The 19,310-nt window shown below is 36.8% G+C and overlaps 11 protein-coding genes across 11 annotated transcripts, besides 2 other annotated features; 8 read left to right on the top strand and 3 right to left on the bottom strand.

Annotated features, from left to right (window-relative positions):
• Positions 1–8: 8 nt before the first annotated feature.
• Positions 9–3,046, top strand: BEWA_007980 (hypothetical protein; the record flags this gene model as incomplete). Its single annotated transcript, XM_004830998.1, has 2 exons — positions 9–2,728; positions 2,764–3,046. The coding sequence occupies 2 exons, from the start codon at positions 9–11 to the stop codon at positions 3,044–3,046; spliced, it is 3,003 nt and encodes a 1,000-aa protein (XP_004831055.1).
• Positions 3,047–3,048: 2 nt separating this feature from the next.
• BEWA_007970 (hypothetical protein) lies at positions 3,049–4,686 on the bottom strand (the record flags this gene model as incomplete). Its single annotated transcript, XM_004830997.1, has 1 exon — positions 3,049–4,686. The coding sequence occupies one exon, from the start codon at positions 4,684–4,686 to the stop codon at positions 3,049–3,051; it is 1,638 nt and encodes a 545-aa protein (XP_004831054.1).
• A 353-nt stretch (positions 4,687–5,039) lies between these two features.
• BEWA_007960 (hypothetical protein) lies at positions 5,040–5,425 on the top strand (the record flags this gene model as incomplete). Its single annotated transcript, XM_004830996.1, has 2 exons — positions 5,040–5,191; positions 5,227–5,425. 2 exons carry the CDS (start codon positions 5,040–5,042, stop codon positions 5,423–5,425), a joined length of 351 nt encoding a protein of 116 aa, XP_004831053.1.
• Positions 5,426–5,596: 171 nt separating this feature from the next.
• On the bottom strand, positions 5,597–5,941 carry BEWA_007950 (60S ribosomal protein L44, putative; the record flags this gene model as incomplete). The annotated part of the gene is made up of 2 exons (XM_004830995.1): positions 5,597–5,695; positions 5,729–5,941. The coding sequence occupies 2 exons, from the start codon at positions 5,939–5,941 to the stop codon at positions 5,597–5,599; spliced, it is 312 nt and encodes a 103-aa protein (XP_004831052.1).
• Positions 5,942–7,207: 1,266 nt separating this feature from the next.
• On the top strand, positions 7,208–7,906 carry BEWA_007940 (hypothetical protein; the record flags this gene model as incomplete). Its single annotated transcript, XM_004830994.1, has 5 exons — positions 7,208–7,375; positions 7,438–7,507; positions 7,540–7,625; positions 7,659–7,780; positions 7,813–7,906. 5 exons carry the CDS (start codon positions 7,208–7,210, stop codon positions 7,904–7,906), a joined length of 540 nt encoding a protein of 179 aa, XP_004831051.1.
• A 285-nt stretch (positions 7,907–8,191) lies between these two features.
• On the top strand, positions 8,192–9,043 carry BEWA_007930 (hypothetical protein; the record flags this gene model as incomplete). Its single annotated transcript, XM_004830993.1, has 7 exons — positions 8,192–8,228; positions 8,261–8,316; positions 8,349–8,438; positions 8,472–8,585; positions 8,640–8,747; positions 8,780–8,896; positions 8,930–9,043. 7 exons carry the CDS (start codon positions 8,192–8,194, stop codon positions 9,041–9,043), a joined length of 636 nt encoding a protein of 211 aa, XP_004831050.1.
• A 350-nt stretch (positions 9,044–9,393) lies between these two features.
• BEWA_007920 (ICE-like protease caspase p20 domain-containing protein) lies at positions 9,394–11,887 on the top strand (the record flags this gene model as incomplete). The annotated part of the gene is made up of 1 exon (XM_004830992.1): positions 9,394–11,887. One exon carries the CDS (start codon positions 9,394–9,396, stop codon positions 11,866–11,868), a length of 2,475 nt encoding a protein of 824 aa, XP_004831049.1. The 3' UTR covers positions 11,869–11,887.
• Positions 11,888–11,924: 37 nt separating this feature from the next.
• Positions 11,925–14,402, top strand: BEWA_007910 (root hair defective 3 GTP-binding protein, RHD3 domain-containing protein; the record flags this gene model as incomplete). Its single annotated transcript, XM_004830991.1, has 3 exons — positions 11,925–11,995; positions 12,031–12,128; positions 12,163–14,402. 3 exons carry the CDS (start codon positions 11,925–11,927, stop codon positions 14,400–14,402), a joined length of 2,409 nt encoding a protein of 802 aa, XP_004831048.1.
• Positions 12,584–12,606: a microsatellite.
• Positions 14,403–14,454: 52 nt separating the features above from the next.
• Positions 14,455–14,484: a sequence feature (AT_rich).
• Positions 14,485–15,304: 820 nt separating this feature from the next.
• On the bottom strand, positions 15,305–15,718 carry BEWA_007900 (ABC transporter, ATP-binding protein family member protein; the record flags this gene model as incomplete). Its single annotated transcript, XM_004830990.1, has 1 exon — positions 15,305–15,718. The coding sequence occupies one exon, from the start codon at positions 15,716–15,718 to the stop codon at positions 15,305–15,307; it is 414 nt and encodes a 137-aa protein (XP_004831047.1).
• A 2,281-nt stretch (positions 15,719–17,999) lies between these two features.
• BEWA_007890 (hypothetical protein) lies at positions 18,000–18,746 on the top strand (the record flags this gene model as incomplete). Its single annotated transcript, XM_004830989.1, has 3 exons — positions 18,000–18,126; positions 18,164–18,216; positions 18,255–18,746. 3 exons carry the CDS (start codon positions 18,000–18,002, stop codon positions 18,744–18,746), a joined length of 672 nt encoding a protein of 223 aa, XP_004831046.1.
• A 62-nt stretch (positions 18,747–18,808) lies between these two features.
• On the top strand, positions 18,809–19,226 carry BEWA_007880 (hypothetical protein; the record flags this gene model as incomplete). The annotated part of the gene is made up of 2 exons (XM_004830988.1): positions 18,809–19,165; positions 19,203–19,226. 2 exons carry the CDS (start codon positions 18,809–18,811, stop codon positions 19,224–19,226), a joined length of 381 nt encoding a protein of 126 aa, XP_004831045.1.
• Between the last annotated feature and the right edge of the window lie 84 nt (positions 19,227–19,310).

The raw sequence follows: 19,310 nt of genomic DNA, 5'->3' as shown, positions 1-19,310 counted from the left end.
ATATAAGTATGTCTGATCGGTCTATGCGTACCTACCTTGATGAGAAGGAGGTTGCAAACGAGCATTTTAGGGCCGGGGAGTATCTCGAGGCCTCCAGCTTGTATACACACACAATCTGTAAAATTCTAGAAATAAAGGATGAAAATGTAAGTTCCATCAAAGAGTGTATCGACACGTATTCATATAATCTTGAATCGCAAGAGTCAAGGCAATTTTTGTCCACATTGCTCTGTAATTTAGCCTTGTGCTATTCCAACCTCAAAATGAAGGAGAAAATGCAAATCTTGTGTGAAACATGTCTGTGTGTGGACGATTCTAACTATAAAGCAGCATATCATCTTGCTTTTCACCATCTCTCTACGAAGGAGTACAACGCATCTCTGAAATACATTCAAAAATGCCAGCAAATCGTCAATGGAAATTTTTCACTATGGAAAGATAAGAAACAGCCACATCTAGACTTGGTTGAAACTCTTCGCAGAAGTATTGGCAAAACGGGTAAAGCCGCTACCACTGACTGTAGCATAATCCTGAGGGATATTCTCAATGGAAATGCTCTTAACTTGAATATCCAGAGGTTACTATTGGTGAGTCCAAATGAACTAATAAAACACGACGTATTTGCAAAACTAGTAAACCTTTGTTGCTCAAAGATTTCCGAGGGCATTATTGATGACACATTGGCAAACCTGTGGTCTGTTTTATATCAACTGCTTTATGGTTCTGGAGATAAGAACCGTAGCGATCTGTGTAAAAGTTTTAATGCATCTCTGGTAGGAAAGACCGTGATTGTGCATGTTACAGAAATCTTCAAACTACTGGAAAAATCTAAATCAGTATCTGATACTACTAAATGCACAATTCTGGAGCAATCCCTCACAAACATAACAAAATTATGTTCTCTATTGAGGACAAGTGAATCCCTAGAAATATTGTATACTTTGTTAGACGGGGCGAACCATAAGTTGGAGCAACAAGTTTTGGCCGCTATTCTGGTTTTCTTCTCCGAAATTGGATCAATATCTGCTAGTTCAAAGTTTAACGTTGCATTGGCAAAAATATTGGAACATCTAATTTCTATCTGTGATGTAGAAAACGATATTTATAAGGCTCAACAGTTAGATGCATGCCTAATTGCAATCTTCAAAGCGGGATTTGGAACAGACGAAATAGCGGTGGATGCGTTCGGAAACCTAATTAGTAGGCTGGCTAATGCATACATTACAAAAAGCGCTAATATGGATGAGCATGAAGGAATAACTCTACAACCAACCTGGTACATTATTGTTAAATCACTCTTCATTGCAAACAAACCCATATTTAAAAGTTATATTATAGCAAATGACATCATTAGGTCGCTATTGGTGAACTTTTTCAGGCCAAACCCTTCGGAGTGCTCTACAGAGCTTCTGCAAATGTACGCGTCACAAGTTATTGTAAATTGCATGGATTTTGCGGAATTTAGGCAACAATTTATAGATTTTGTTCTATATGAAACGTTTTTAGACCATTTAACGAACGGTGTTAAATTTGTTTCATTTATTACCAAGTTAGGGAATGCTAAAGATGGGCATAATTACACGAGTGCCTGTCCACTACAAGAGTACATATTATTGATGCTCTCCAAACTGTCAATACATTCTATAGAACTCAAGGAAGAAATAGTTATACGTGTAAATCTATTCAAAATTTTACCCAACCTTCTTTTGCTCAACATGGATAAAGGATATCCAATAGAAACTTCTCTAGAGTGCATTTCGTATTTGAGTTTACACAAGGAATTTAAAACAGCTAATTTCTCTTTCATACCTCCCCTATTGTTATTTGTTGAAAGAGGAGGAAATAATAAGGTTTTATTGATGGCTTGTCAAATTATTGTCAATTTATTGAGAGGAAATAAGGATAGGTCAAAGTTCTTAAACACAAATACTGTATACGATAAAGAACAACTAGAAGCCCTAAAAAATCTCCAAGAAAAACTGCCAGAAATGGCAAAAGCTACAATAAATGGGCATTATTTCGAGGGCGATCACGATATGGCCCTTAAAACAAGACACTACTTATTTTTGATTCAAGAAAATATACTCGCATCTAGCATGATAAAACTCTCTAAAAAGATAGAAGATAAGGCAAATCCCATATACATGCTCATTATAGAATCGCTACACTATCTTGCATTGGAGCAAAGCCACCGCAGAATTATGCAAAGTATGGGCGTTTTGCGTATATTTATAAACTATGCTACTAGCAACGTAAACAAAGATTCTAGTGCATTTAAACACGTTTCCCAGTCTATTGCACATATTTGTATTGCGATAACACCATCTAACTTAAGCTATAATGACGCTATAGATGCAGTACAGCCGCTGGTAATACTTTTGGGTGATGAAAATGAAATGTTCCAATATGAATCTGCAATGGCCCTGACAAACTTGCTATCCATAAACGATGATATTAAAAGGAGGGTATTTGGTCTAAAGGGATGGCAACTTTTTGGCAATCTCATCTACTCAGATAATGATATGTTAAAAACTGTGGGACTGGAAGGATGGTGTAACCTATCTGCCGGAGAAGACGTTGTCCATGGATTTATTTACTCTCAAATAATAGGTCAATTTCTAGCTAGAGATAAAGAATCCGCCTTCGAACTTAACCATGCTGACTTAAATATACTGCTAGCATTCGCACTAGAGTTTAACAATGAAGCTGCTGTTACTGCTAGCACAGGGTAAGCTTTACAACAACATTTACACAAGCATTTAGTGCTCTTGCTTTACTAACTAGGGACCTACGTATTGCTCAATATATAATCTTCGCAAAAAGATTCGAGAATATACTCAAAGCACTAAACGCAGCCAGCAGTGTCCCGATTCTACATCGCATATTGACAATACTGTCTTGTGTATCACAGGCAGAACTAAAGGATGCCGAAGAAGCTGACAAGATACACGAAAAGTACATCAAAGAACTCATAAAAACCGAAATAAAGAAAAATTCGCACAAGTATATAAATAAAACACTAGCAGATCTAGCAGCAGAAATTTAAAATTATACATTACAATAAACATTATTCTTGATCTTTCTACTGTACCTCAGGAACAATACACCAAAAAAGGTGAAAACTGAAGAAAAAAATACGAGTGTGTCAAAACAATATCGAAGTCCAGCCCATACACGAGCACTACCACCAAAGAATAATTCCAATAAAAACTTCTTGAAATGATGTGGCAAAAACGGGATAAGCAAACAAAATTGCGATGGAAATGAAAGTATACAAAAACTTGTCAAAGCCAGACCCAAAGAGTTGTCAGACAGCAACTTCCTCTTCTGCAGATACTTTGTATTCAGTAGTATCTTCCCAAAATCTAAGAAATAACCAAAACTTGAAGCTATTATATTTACGATAAATATGAGATTTACTCCAGATATTACCGCATCGAGCACTGGAGTAGGAGAATCCACATGCAATATTTCAGCTGCTACATCCTTTCCCATAAAATAATAATATGTACTAGCCAGCACATCTGCATTTTGAACTTCTGAACTTATAGTTACACTACCAAACAAAACAATAAGCGCACGCCTAGAACTGATACAACAGTTAATAACTGAGACAGTTGCTTCTAGATATCTTAGATAGAGATAGAGTCTTCCCTTCTTATTAGAAGTAGATTCCTTTTCCATTTTTAGAATTCGTAAATATCTAATCTCATTCTTTATATCATTGATCATATTCTTGTAATCACCATATTGATCGCCATCCTGTGAACCCGTTACTTTATTAATTATCCTAGATAATCTAGGAAACTTTGAGAGTATAGAGGACGTACGTCCATATTTTCTCTGTGTGTTATTCATTCTAAGCTGAACGGCCCTATCATAATAATCGGTGGTTCTATACATCTCATCCATCAACACTTCTTCGCTGCAACTCTCATCGTCTGAAAAATTTGCATCTTTAACAAACATCTTCAAATCCCTCAAAACTTTTTTGGAATCAGAAATTAGGTCTTCAAGTTGTTTTATGTAAGAAGCATCTCTGTGTATCGCATAAACGATGTATATCAGGTACACAGCAGAAAATCCCATCAGTATACTTATAAAGGCAAGTCCAAAGCAAAATGTATATAATATAGAAAGTAAAGCAAAGCTCTTTGTCTCATTTTTACTCCTTGAGAATGCTTCAAGCAGCATCACCTTCCCAAGTATCAGACCAAAAACTATCCAAGAGCCAACAAATAGAAAAAACCTGAGAAATCTTTGCCTAAATTTATACTCTGGTTTAAGTTTTATATACTTATGAAACAACCCAGATGGTACGATGATGTACAAAAGAGAGGCTGCCAAAATTACATCGCAGTCCCAAATGAATGTAACAAACTTACGATCGGCTTCAGAGTCCACAAAGTTTAGAAGGCAAGTATCAAAGATAAATCCAAAGCTTGACATACACCCCAAACCAAAAACCAGGGTTCCCAACCGTTTCATGGAAATCAGTGAAGACCGATTGATAAATCGGTTCCTAGCACTCTCTAATGCATCTTGGAGAGCGGAATCCGCTCTTTGCATAGTTGAGGCATTGCGTTCTCGTATAGCTAAGAAGATTTCGATTGAAATGCAACCCAAAATGAAAAATGATAAATGTACAATAACCGCAACCGGCTGGAAAGAAGTGAATCCCTCCATAATTATGTGTAATCTAACTCATGTTTTCCAAGCTTGCTTTAACTTATAACATTTAAACCAAGAAACACCTGATTCTGTCACCTATCAGTGGATAGGCGTATGGTACCGATGTGTGCATAGTATGAAGCTTCAAATGAAACGATACCCAAGCATGTTCACATTTTAGAACCTTTATAAATTTTAATGTCCGATAATGTGTAGTTAATTCCCACTTTTCAAAGTTGGGAAAGGGAAATGCTCCCGGCGAGACCCATATATGCAAGCACCTTTCCCATCCAAGTGTCCCGAGATATTAGTCCTTGATTATGTAAAATGGGTGTACAAAAATCAAGTTTAAACCCATAAATTATACAATGGTATTCTATGAATCCTACCTGTTAATTTCAAAGAGAGCAAACCCCGAAGAAATAGCTTCTATTGTAACAAATATCTCAAAACTGGCGACAAGTCATCATGGGCTCATATTAAGAACACAGGATCTAGGTTTTAGATATACATCTCACAGGTTCGTGAATACACCCTCCCTTACATGCCCATTAGGGTCACCAAGTCACGAGTTGGTCTATTCTGGTACGGAAGATATTTTTATGTTGCCATAGCTGCAAACCCTAGGATAATACCAAACCTACACAAATTATATAATTCAAACGCCTCAATACTGAGACACAATACCCAGAGAATGCTCTACCGCACCAATCTAATTACAAGTCCATATACCCACCTCTATGAGGAAACATAAGTTTAAATCAACTCAATATATATGAAAAATAATGAATAGAGAAGAGCATAGTCATGCCGCGCCGGGCCTGCTAAACCGGACAGAATACAACGAAGAAAATAGCGGCCCAAGAACTGATTCATATATCATTGAGAATAGCAATAGCCAAAAGATGTAAAAAGCTGCAACAAATTAGTAGGAGACACCCTTCCTCTTCTTATCACCACCAAGTTCGAAGTTCTTGCAACGCTTAAGCTTGACGAAACGCTTCTTCTTGCATACAGTACATTCCTATGGTTTTATAAATAAAAACTGACAACTTACAAGCTTCAAAACAATCTTCTTTGTGGTCTTAGCCTTTTTGCGGAAAATGGGTTTGGTTTGACCGCCAAAGCCAGCTTGTTTCATATCGTAACGTCTACGACCCTGGGCGTGGACACTTTCCTTTCCTTTTTTGTATTGGGAAACTTTATGTAGACTATGCTTCTTGCACTTGCCAGCGCAAAGGGTCTTTCTAGACTTTGGAATGTTAACCATTCTACCGATAATTTGTACTGTAAAGAAAATGATTAGTGCACAAAAAAATCAACAAGTATCAACATAAGCTGAAAACTCCATGCGTATGATGCGTGGAATATGTGGAAATTATGGCAAATATGTGTGGAATGACTGACGCAGGGAGTGTACGTCAGAAATAAAGGTCACACAGATATATAGAATGGAAAACTTACAAAAATATTGGATTATACAATTAAAACTGCCTAATTTTATATCAGGACCATTAAAAATGTTAAACTGATACTATTTCCAATCTCTGGGCTGATCCCCATCAGCTTCACCACTTTACCAAAAGCTGTCCAGTGAGAGATTGTGATCTAATCTTCGTTGAGAAGCCCCTGTATCTGCAATTTTGCTGTCTTCGGGTGTCATATTTTAATTTCCAGCTCTAAATCCTTTATATGGCACTAAGGTCTCTACAGAGTGAATCGTTATGTCAGAAAACTGGAAGAACGTGAATTTTTATCCGATACCGTATCTTTTATGGGTCTGTCATTCCATATAACCCTGGTGTATAAGTTTACCGTCCCGCAGCATTGGTCGTTTCCTCTGTGAGGTATCCTAGATACATTTTCTCGCCAGTTTTCCAGGCATGTTGATATTAGTTGGCATACTAAACTTTAATAATACTATGGATTCTATAAATTCCAAAGTTGGCGTGCTCCTCCGAAGCGGAAGTTGGTATTTACGACTTGTATATCGTTAGAAAACTCGAGTGATTGTGACGTTATCTATCCATCTTTATATGATATGAGCTTCCATATGTCTGCATGTGCAATGTTTATATGCAGTAAGCGAGGATTGCGATGCTGTAGAGCTGTTTGCGGAGTCTGTAAAGCTTGCGGATACATGGAGAAGTTCCGAAAAATCAGTGCGAACTATTACAAATTTGCTTGGTTAGGACCTTATAACGCTCATAAATTTTATATTCAGAGTCTATTAAATCAAAAATACAAAAATCAAACCGTTTGGAGGAATTTGTAGATGCAGTTATGCTATGGATATCAAAAGGCCAAACAACAAAAGTAAAAAGCATAGAGGAGTACAGCCTATTATTTTCATATTCTATATTAACTAGAACAATGTATTCCGGTTAGATAATGAAATTGAAAAAATAATGCTTTCCAGTGATGTTCTCAATTATTAATCAAATAGATAAAGTAGATAGACAAAAAATCGAGACTCTCTTCTTCACTAAATAGTAATACCCAGTGAAATGTTCATAGAATATACAGTATGCACATTATGGTAATAACAAGCAAAAGGCTTTTTACTAATATCGATTATGAAGAAAAAATATCACTAGTTGAGCTTTATTGGCGGGGTATAAGAAGAATACAAAACTTTGACATGGACAAAAAATACAAATTCCCATTTTTATCTCTAAAAAATTTAAAAGCGAACAACTTTGAGGTAGTCAAAAATTTATAAAACTTGGCATCCGTTTCCTTTGCATGTAATACTCCAACATACAGGCTGAGGCTGTAGAATTTTTATCGTCAATAGGTTGTATGAAAGAATCAAATGGATACTATAAAATACAAGGTAGAATGTTAAATTAATGGTATAATTTATAGGGAAAATATTGTTTGATGCTACCAGATCCACTTCTGAGTACCATTTTAAGGAACTTTTTACTTCTCAATCATCACTTAGATTTCATGTAAGTGGGAATTCTGGTAAATTAAACTTCCAGATATCTGAGGACCATATTAAGATGGAATTTCCATATTCAGAAATGAATGATCTCTTTATAGCTAATGAGGATTTTACTATATCTCTAAAGTCTGGCGGGAAAGTAGATAAAAAAGAACTTTGGTAGGATAGTTTTGACAAATATTAAAGTTCAGGAATAATGAAATTAAAAACAAAGTGTTTAATGAGATATCAGTGAAAATTATCTTAGAGAAGTGCCCAAAATCATTTCTCAGATTCATGAAGTAATAAATAAACAGTGTGTATACATACCAATTTAGGAATCTTTCTACAATTGTGAACACACAAAACGACCAAAATATACACTCAGAATATTCAAAGGATTTATTTACTCCATCCGGAAGCTGGGCGCAACCTTTCAGCCAACTAGGAATGGTTTTAATTGGAATAAACACACAATAAGCGCAGGAGTCCCTCACCAAACCGAAAATACCATCATCAATAGAAATTTCCAGGTAATATTTGAATAGATGTCACGAATAACTCAGTTCAAACAAACTCTCAAGTACTATTATGGAAGTTAAAGATCTTTCTGGGAATGATAAAGATGGTACGAACAATAATTTAGCAAACGTATTACAGTTCTTACACCATCAAGTTTTCACAGCACAAAGTTTACGGATAGTCCTCTAAGTGAAGTAAGTTATCACTTTCAATTGCCCATTACTAGAGATCTGAATACATTTCGTTTTATAAGCCATTCGATATGAACATCCTGAACACCAGCCATGCATGCACAATGGAAATAGAACCACTAATAGTGAGTTTTTCACATATTTACTCGTGAATTTAGATGAGCTTAAAGTCTTATCGGGAGTTAAAAACTAAACAGTTGCTCTCTGCATTCAAAAAAACATACAAAGAAGAGTGCGAATATGCAAAATCTGAACTTGCATCTTTGTGTAAGGTAGCTATGCAAACACGAATTCCACAAACTCATCCACATTACAATAATTTAAAGGTGCAAGAATCTCGGAGGAAAAAGTATGACGATGAGTACAAGAAGCTAATAAAAGAGGTGATAAAGGATATTAATGCCAAAAATGAGGAGCTCCTATCTCAGATAAATGTAGACCCATATAAATATTCACAATGCTTTAGGGAATGATAAGCGAATTTGAGATATTAAAACAAGATATCCCGCAAGTTAGGCCAAAAGCAGAGGATGATATGGAATCTGATAACAATCTGATTTCGAATAGTAACGAGCTCATCCGGGTTTGCATAACAATAAATGAGTAGCTATTACAGACAACGGAGGCAACTTTGAAAGAGATGGATGATGTGATTAAAAAAATAAGGAACCACTATATCAAAAAGAACGACGACTGCGCCAAGGCTCTCAAGTCAATCTACATATCATAGACACACCGCTACACACTTCAAAGGAACTGAAGCAGATAATTTTTACAATCCTAGATTATTAGAAAATTTTGTTGACAAGGAGACAAATATATGGTTTATCTGGGATAAACGGCACAGGGCGTATTTTATATTCCAATGTGTTGGGATTTTGGAGTCTATAACGTATAAATTAGATCTATTTTATTGTTTATCACAATAAAAATGTAGAATCAACTGTATACACTCAGATGCATGATTGGTAGTTCTACATGTCTTGCATGTTAAGGTAAATGGTGCTTCAAACCTATTTTTGTCACCAATTAGCACCTTACCTCTCGTTTGGATGATTTAGATAACATATAGATCTAAAAATGGGTTCAAACTACAAGGTTAATCCTCGAACAGGATCCCATAATGCTACAAAGAGGCAAGATGTATCTGAAAAGGCAGCACATACACAGAATTTTGTAAAGTACCAATCTCCATTTAAACGCAACTTTATCAATAGAAACAAAACAGGTGAATGTGCAGTAAATGTAAATTCGGGGGATGTCTATCCTTTTGGCAATTCACATTTGGGTTCTGGTGAAAAATTTCAAGGTATCAACGAAGATTTACAAAATTTAATATGTAAAAGGGCATTTGAAGCCACTACAAGACTAATTTCTGGTTCTAAACTGAATCAGGATCACACTGAAAAGAATATTGGAGGCGCTAGGCTCGTAAAAAAACTCGAACTTACTCCAAAGTCTGAGTGTAATACAGTGGAAAAAGTACATCATGAATCTCCATCTCCTGCGAGGGATAAAGAATCGATGAGATCAAGTAGCAAAACATCGTCCCCTGCTGTGAGGATGAGCATCACACAAAAGGAGAAGGACGAGTTACATTCCCTTATAATGCATTTGAAGAGTTTGGATTTTTCTAGCTCGAATGATATAAAGGATAAAGAAGGGTCAGTGGATAGTAGTGTGAATTCCATCGATTCACCTAAAGAAGAACCATCTAAAGAGCCTACCCATTCACAAGCAGAACCACATCAGGAAAATGTGACAAACGTGAAAACATATGTATGTACATCATGCAAGAATGGACCTCGTCGCAAAGCAGTTATTATTGGTTGTAATTATGCTGGTGGAGTGGATGATAATTTGCGTGGCTCATGCAACGACGCAGCATTGTTTGCCATAGTGCTTATCACAAAAATGGGTTATTGCCCACAGGACATACTCCTTCTTTTGGATTCGGAACCAGCAGATGTTTATAAAGAGCAATTATCTCGTTTATCGCAATATAGTGAACCGCAGGTAAAGAGAGGGGCTAAGCCGAGTGTATTTGATAGGTGGTTTGCCTCAATAATGAACACATTTGGAGGTAAGCCAGAGGGGCAGTTAGACCTACCGGAAATGATGGCACTGGATTCCCAGGGACCTTTGCGTCCAGACAATCTAAGACCTACTAGGGCAAATATTCTCAAGGCCGTGCGATGGCTAACACATAGAACAGTGCCTGGTGATTGTTGTATTTTTTATTATTCTGGACACAGTGTACAAATTGATGATCTAAGTGGTTGGGAAGGTGAAGGTTATGATGAAGCCTTGGTACCAGTTGATTACACAAATGGTGTAATACCTGCTCTGCAGCTTCGTCGTATGTTGCAGTGCGTAGATAAGTGCTGTCAAATGAATATAATTTTGGATACATGTGGTCTGCAAACCATTTTGGATTCAGCAAATGGCTGGGGGCATATAAAGGGTGCAAAACTGCGTGGCATTTGGCCAGTTATTGAGGCTACGGGGAAGATGAAAGAAGCAAAATACGACGATTCTGTTTGGAGTGATCCGTACATGCAGCTTCAGATGACAAGGCCAAAGTTTATTCCTCGTATGGAGGTTGACTGTGTATCTAATCTAACTGATCCATTTTTGTCTACGAATCACTCCACAGCTTCTGCAAATTCTATATGTATCGCAGCGGCACCCTGGGAAAGTATCGCAGTAGAAGCACTTTTCCGTCCTCTTTACGTTGTACCTATGAAAATACCTCAGTGCGCACCTGTAGTTTGCCATGGAGTTTTCACATACTGTCTTGCAAACTCTCTCTTATACGATGCAAGAAAATATAGGATTCAAGTTAGTGAGCTCATCAATGGTATAAATAGGAGAATAGATTACCTGAGAAAAACGCGCCTAAGGAAGTTGGATCAGATTGCCCAAGTAACTCTTCACCCGTCAGGTCTTGCTTCTGTAGATGATCTTTTCGGTTCAAATTGGGGAGGAACGTTTGGAAGCCAACGCTTGCACACATCTCTGGATGGAATTAATATTGAATCTTTCTTACAAATTCCGCAGGCTTGGATGGAAATGCACACCGATGGCCAGTTTGAGAGGAGACAAAGGCAACACAGCCAACAATTTGCAAATAATCAGAAAGTTAACCGTCAGTATAGTGGATTAGATAAGTACAGGTCAAGTAGTGTGTCTAACAAGGGAGGCAATGGGCCTTTTGTTAATAGGGCTTATGGATCCAGAGGTCAAACTGCCAAGTTAAATCGGATTGTATACATAGAATATCCCCAAACTCAGCCAATTAACGGTAAGAACTGGTATGGAAGAACGAATAGTACCACTTATAGACAGGAAAGCATATACCAACAAGGTCCACGGATACGTGGCAACGTATATTGCAACCAGCGTCACTCCCAAGGAGTACCTAGGAGTGCGTCAGATTTTCCTACAAAACATCTAAAACAAACATTTCCAAATGCAAAGTTCGTTGAACCAATAACAGCAACTCTATTGTCACGTCTTCCAACGTGTCAGGCATCACAAATGAGTCAGTACTGAGTGTTCTCACACACCAGTTAAAATTTAAGCATTAATATACGTTTTTCACATCTATGATGGGTTCCTTTACAGAGGAGACCGGATCGGTTCTCCCTGTCGAGTTTATAAGCTATGAATGTGAAGTAAAGTAGGTTAAAGGGACGCATTATACCATTTTTATAGCCAAGATTTTAAAAAATATCTAAGCAATCACAATTTCGAGCATTTTGGTTTCAACTACAATGTTGTTACCATTTTGGGTTCACAAAGTAGCGGAAAGAGTACGTTTCGTGTTCAAATGTACAATGTGTACAGGTTTCTTCCTGAATTCGTTATTTGGCCTACACTTTCAGGTTATGGATGCGAAGTTAGGCCATTCACAGACAACAAAGGGAATTTGGGCGGCTTTTGTAACGAATGATGCAAAAGCTGGAAATAAATGTTCACTCGTAATAGATGTAGAAGGTACAGATTCCAGGGAAAGGGGTGAAGGACGTTTGACATTTGAACATCGCTCATCCTTGTTGAGCCTAGCACTTTCGGATTGTGTCATTATTAACCTATGGTACAATTCACTTGGGAATTTGACCAGTTCAAATTATGGATTATTGAGAACCGTTGTTGAGGCAAACTTGGAGTTATTAAACTCCACGGAGAATGAAGATCACCCAAAGACGATACTTCTTTTTTGTGTTCGTGACTGGTTTGAAGAAATTGCTCCAATAGGTATGGAACTTATACATATATATATATATATATCTGCAGAAACTGTAAAATCATATGTCTTGACAAAGTACATGACGTCCATATGGAATGAAATTTCTAAGCCTGAAAAATTTAAGGATCTTTCATTTGATTCGATATTTAATATCGAAATCTTTGGACTTCCGAATGCAATTGCAAAACCAGAAATATTTAAAAGCGAGGTTGAATCCATAAGAAATCTATGGGAAACAAAAATAAGACCGAAATCCTACAGCAGAAGGGTTCCTTCGGATGGATTTTTCCTATATGCAAACAACCTTTGGAAAACTATAATGGAGCAAGATCACTTGGATATACCTTCACAAAAGGAAATGCTATCCAATTACAGATGTAATGAAATTAAGAACGTAGCTATAGAAGCTGTTTCGTATGAAATTGCCCAATTATTATCACAGTCACAAAAGGAAGTCATCCCAGATTTCAGAATTTCTGCTACAGATGTAATTCTCAAGGCAATCGATACTTATCTTTTGCAAGCATCTAGGTACGAAAAAAAAATATCTTCAAGTGTTGCAAATGAGATGATTGTCACACTATGTGAAAAAATGCAACCTATATTTGATGCTAATGTTGGACATTTTACAAAAGGACTGGTTATAAAGGCGAGAAAACTTCTTGGAGACGAATTTATGGTCCAAACAGAAGATAAGGATCTGCAGATTTCTGGTAAAAATCCATTGGAAGTCTGGCCAAAATTTTTGGCAAAATGCCAAAAAATACACGAAAATTTGCAAGGTGAATTGGAAGGTTATTCCAGAGAGTATACTCTAGAACACACATACCAGGATCTTAAAATACAATACACATTCGATATTGGTGGAGTAACAGACTATTTAGGCGTATGTATCAAAAATGAAATCGATCTAGAGAGAGCAAGACATCTGGAACTCTTAAAGTCACACTTAGAGTCTCTATGTAATTTTTCATTCAAGAATGTTTCATCTACCTTATTGCAGAGAAATATTACGGGAGAAATATTTTCAGGTATAATTAATGGCATTATAGAACAAAACTGCGACAACGCTGAAAAATACTCTGAAAGCTACAAGGGTATTGTAGGGGAGATAAAAGATAATGAATTTCTGTGCTTTATACGCATAGTAGTCCTAAATAATGCAGAAGAAAATTTACAACGCATTGAATCTGCTATTGTAGATACAGTTGTAGCACGTTTTGAATCCTTTTTTCAATACCAGGAATACAACGGTGAATCTGTTCCTAGGGATTGGACAAAAGCATCAGAAGATATTTTAAAGGGGTCTTTTGCAGACTCTAGGAAGGATGCACTCTCTATAGTGCAGGCTGTAAAAGATTACAAGCCTGTGAATATCAGCATTCCGCAATGTACCATAGATGCCGATCACCTACTCTACAGAGATTTCCAGGTAAAAAGAGAGCGTATTTCTTCTCTTCCAGACAACATTGAAGAAAAGTGCAAAAGTAAATTCTACGAGTTGTATCGCTATGCACAAACTCTACAGACAGCTGGATCTTCTCTGAGTGGTTGGAAAAATGTTCCACCTCTCTTTTGGCTGATATTACTTATTCTAGGATGGAACGAACTTAGAGCTATCTTTAGGACTGTATTCAAGATTCAAATTGTGCTCCCTCTCTTGGTTGCTTTCTTCTTTTTAGTGAATTGGGTTTCGACATCATTTCTAGCAACGGCAAGGTTTATCACCTATCTGCGTGCAATATTGTTATTTCAGGTATATTGTTCCAATCCGAGACCAGACTCTGCAAACGTTAATGTCCATTATCTCATGGATCGTGAACACTGTCATCCATAATATCTGCACACTGGTAATTCGACATGGAAGGAGAAATGGATGATACGAGACCTATTAAATCATTTTTATTTATATATTTTTACGTGTGTATGACCTCACCATTAAATCAATTCTTCAGTATATATTCCCACCTTACGTCGCTCTGTATATGGGAAGACGCAAAAAGCGCGTGAATTTCAGTGACGAGGAGGATCTCCCCTCAAAATCATCGCATAAGTATGGCCAACAAGGTGGTTACAAATACAGAGAGATCCTAGATATCGCTCTGATGATAGATCAAGATGAAGTTGATGCTTATAGGTGTGTTTTATCCATTTTATGTATACTTTGAGATGTCTATAATGTAAAAGTTGTCTTTGTATCGAAAATTCATCAGAAAACGTACATTTTGTCATAGGCTTAAACAACCCTGTTGGAAAACCGTCCATTCTGGACCTTCAACTTTACCTCCACGTCACCTTTGCGTCATTTGTGGATTCCTTGCTGATTACAAGTGCATAAAATGTGCAACTAGACGCAACGAACATTTCAACAACTATTACTGTAGCTTCCGCTGTAAAGAATTGCATCATGAAACCAATTGCGGCAAGCCAATGCACTATACCCAGTGGTAATAAGTCAGTTTTCTTCTAAATTCGACGCTTATTGAGTTTCTCTAATGTCTAACGAACTACATATATTCTGTACACAATAAACTCGTAACATTCAATTGTCTTAGAATGTCAATATATCATATCCTTTGAACATTTTGACCATTTAGATACAAATATTGTTGTATGTACTTAGAGGAATCTATATGGTAGAAATTGATTGAAAATGTTTGTGTAAAACCGTTGAAATGATAATGCCAATGTGGCAAGACAGCGGACTTAAAATGCGATTCATAAAACCAACCTACTGCATTAAGTGTGTGTGGTAACGCAGTCTTCTACAATTTTTGATAGTGAACTACTGTCTACAATATCCTCAGTTTTGCAGGTCCTAATAAGGAAGCCGCTATGGAAGACCCAAACTGAAGTGCAGAGACGCAAAACGTCAACATCATGTGCCGCAATAAATGTTGTACAATGCTGGAAGTGTGTCTTGATTAAATCATATATTGGGACGTCGGCAGTTTTAGACGCCCCTGATTCCTCCTCTGGAGGCTCATCAACCAGGAGAACCTTGAAGAATTCCCTGTAGAGCACTAGTCTCGCCACTGATAGTGTACGTAGCTGTGAGTTTGAAAGCACTGCCCCAACATTCTTGTTATCGCTTGGACTAGGCAGGGTTCCTGTTAATACTATTTCTGCATTGTATTCTTGGTAGTCTGACATCACCGTCCCCTATCTTTTTGTTTGGAAGTACTAACCTCGGAAAGATACCTTGGCTTAATAACGAGCCTGTTGGCGTTCTTTCTTCATAACTCATTATATATATTATCCATTTTATGATTATTTCCCGACCTTCTGGTCGTTTGCATCTTTCGAACCCTTATTTGGGGTCAGAGTTCTATAGTCTGTTGATATTTAACTACTTATCCAAATGTGTACGGTCTAACTATTCGGAGTGGCCGTGAAAATAGCTATCTCCTTCATTTCTATCGGAATCAACTTCTTGCCCTCAATTGTCAGTTTTAGGGCTTTTATGAGATGTAAATGTTTGTATAAAATTCATATATTAACTTATGTATGTTTGTAGCAACCGCTCAATTTTCATGGAGAATTTTATTCTACAAAGCTAATATATCTCCTGGTGAATAATCTACAATTAACTATGGAGTTTTTCGTCTATATTTTCAACAACTAATTCTATATGCTTTAGTAGAAGGATCATGTTCCATTTCCATACAAAAACTTCCATTTTATGCATTCGTTATGTAGAGTTAGAGTCAAATTTTTATATAGATGAAGTCTTACTCTTAATCCAATATTTGCAAATAAGAAGCGCAAAGGTTCTCTGCATGAAAAAGCGTTTTTACTCCAAAATTTACTAATTACCAGTTATTTAATGGATCAATATCTTGGTATTTTGAGTCTCTGATAGCGTGTTGGACATTCTTACGCGGTTGTTGTGTTATAGAGATTACTGATGGCCAATCATCTTGTACAAGTGCTTGAAGTCGGAATCACGTGTCCAACTAGGGTTTCAGATACGGAATCTTATAAGCAAAGGAAATACGATGTCCTTGCAAAAGAATTACGCTGCATCCATAATATGCTAGCATGTACCATACCAATACTATATTCTTGGGATGGATTGGTTACAAAATACCACGCGAAGCACCTAGAGAAAATAGCTTTGCCCACAAAAATCAGAGCTTACATGCAGACTAGAATACTACGTACCACCTTTGATTCGGTAACTCACGATCGAAGAATAGGAGTTGAATAAAGAGAACTAGAAGAAAAGCTGGAAGACATCCTCGAAAGGTTCCTCGGAAACCTCGACAAAGAGGAAGAAGTGGAAAACTGGCTCGAATTCTCTCGCGACCAAGTAATAAGGATTAGGAATATAATAAAACGTCGGAGAACCGCTGCTTCTAGAAGGTCTACAAGGGTAGTATGGAATAACCTACGGAAAATCCGTAGGAGTCAAGAAGGGTATAAACCAAAGATAGCACATATAAACCAACACCTACACCTAGGGCAGGTTAATTAGTTGTCTATTTATGGATAAAAATACCCTCTCTTACGTTAAAATTGTAAGCTGGAGATATTTTTGGACAAATGAATTATGACAAATCATAAAACTTAGGGTTTATATAACCATTTAGCCCGGATATTTATAAAATTGCTTTACCAATCTAGATAATACCCATAAGTTTGTTCGCTGATATTGAGTTCTGAGACTTGCATCATGCGACTGTAGATAAGGATTCCGGCAAATCTGCATGCAGGGCTACGTATTTATACAAAAAATTAATTCCTTAATTATATGAACATTTTGCAATATACAAACGCATTCACATGTTTTTTATCCGGCGCATCTTAGAATCTGCAACGAATGAATACTATAATTTGTACAAAAGTTTGAGAAACAGCAGTAGCATGAATAATAGAGCGCATAGATGTATACATCACATATATTGTGTTTTTTGTGATTCTAAGATATTATCCACTATTTATGGAGGTGAATTTTAATTTGGGCAACTAAAAATCCATTTGCAAACGAAATTGAACGGACCGTTTTCGCTATTTCAACACTTGGATAATGATTTCAGGAGAATTAATTAATATTAACTTGTGTAGATAGGGATCTAATATGATTTTTGTAACCTGTTCCAGTGTTGCGTATTACAAATTATACATATGTTTTTCCAGCTGGATTAGCCTATCCTGGGAACCATAGACTGTTATGGAATACATTGTTCCTTAACATGAATTAATTGCATATATTTATAGTCCAAAGAGTCAATTGCTGGAATATAAAATCTACGGGTCCTAGTCTCCAGATACATAGGCACACATGTGTTATATGACGGTTATATACTCACAACTATATAGTAAATGCGAAATTTCAGCTTGTATTTCATAATATTAACGACATTATGGACAATTAAGTTGCATAACCCCTCCTGGAAGGCATGGACGTCACCATAGGGTCAAATGGCATAAAATGTCTATTTTGGTCTTTAAGACCCTTTTAAAACCGAGATATTTTTCCATTTCTGGCGAGCCACCGAAGGAATTGTTGGCTCCTATACCTGCAGCTCCTACTGGAAAAATTCCTATTTCTCAGAGAGGTTTGCTCCTTCGATTGACATAAATTTATGAATTTAGGAAACCATCAACATAATAAAAGATTGTACGATAGAGTGTATCCCACAACAAAGGTTGGTTTTGTCTGCAGAAACACACTTTAATATCCTAGATCCCCTCAGCTTTAGTTCCGAGATATCCCATCGATTGGAGGAATGCCGGTAGATACATTTTAACTGCCGCAATCGCAAAGTTGGAGAATAAGAGAATTTATAGACATCCACAGGCCCTTAAATTTCAAAATTCTGGTTACTGCGGAGAGCGTTGTTCTTCAGTGTGTAGACATTCCGCCTACAAGTGCCTCTGTTCTTGGAGATTTTCTGGTTTATATTCCCATATAGCAACGATTGATTCACTTTTAATGTCATATAAGGGATCTATTCCTACAAAGAAACCGATTTTTTCGCTTCCTTATCCTTTCGCGAAGAAAAATACAAAAAAATCTAACAAGCTCGTATTTTGTAAGGATACTAACACATATTTCATCGTACGAAAAAGATACAGATATCCAGTATTTAACGCAAGAGAGGATTTTGCTACTAGCATACATTCTAGTGCCATACCATTTGATAGCAATTCTGATATTTTTGATGTTAGACGATGATTCTCTCAGTTTTTAGAACAAGGATGCCATTTTTCCGTTTTTCAATTGTACCTCGAGTTAATATGCCATCATTTTTATATGCAGAGCGATTATATCTTAATCATCACGTTTTGAGTTTTGCAACTAAATCGCATGGAATCAAGTCTAAGAAGAATGCACAGCCTCAGATGTTTGAAGAGGAGGAAGTAGAGTTATTTGACTTAGAGCCATATCTGGAAAACCTAAAAGATATTGAGGCTACTGCAATTTCCAGTTTTGATCAAATAACTCCCGTTACTATAACCATTAATGATTTGCAAAATGTTCCCGTAACTATGAAGAATGGTAGTAAAATCCTTGGAGATCTGGCACAAATTGTTTTTAAGACAAACTTCCTAGTTAATTTGCACATTTTTGATGTTTCTGACAAAAATAGAGTGGTAAGAGCACTCTACTTGTTCAGTTCTGATTTTGCAGTGGAGGTACAAGAAGGTGATTTGATTGTGGTTAGACTTCCAAAAACACAATCCCCTGCGGCCATACAGCAATTAAAAAAGAAAATACAAGCTGTTCAAAACAAAGAAG

Source organism: Theileria equi, chromosome 3 (genome assembly GCF_000342415.1).
Source record: "Theileria equi strain WA chromosome 3, complete sequence".
Lineage (NCBI taxonomy): Eukaryota > Apicomplexa > Aconoidasida > Piroplasmida > Theileriidae > Theileria > Theileria equi.
The sequence above is the reverse complement of the archived record's forward strand: the minus strand, read 5'-3'. Positions and strand labels throughout refer to the sequence as shown.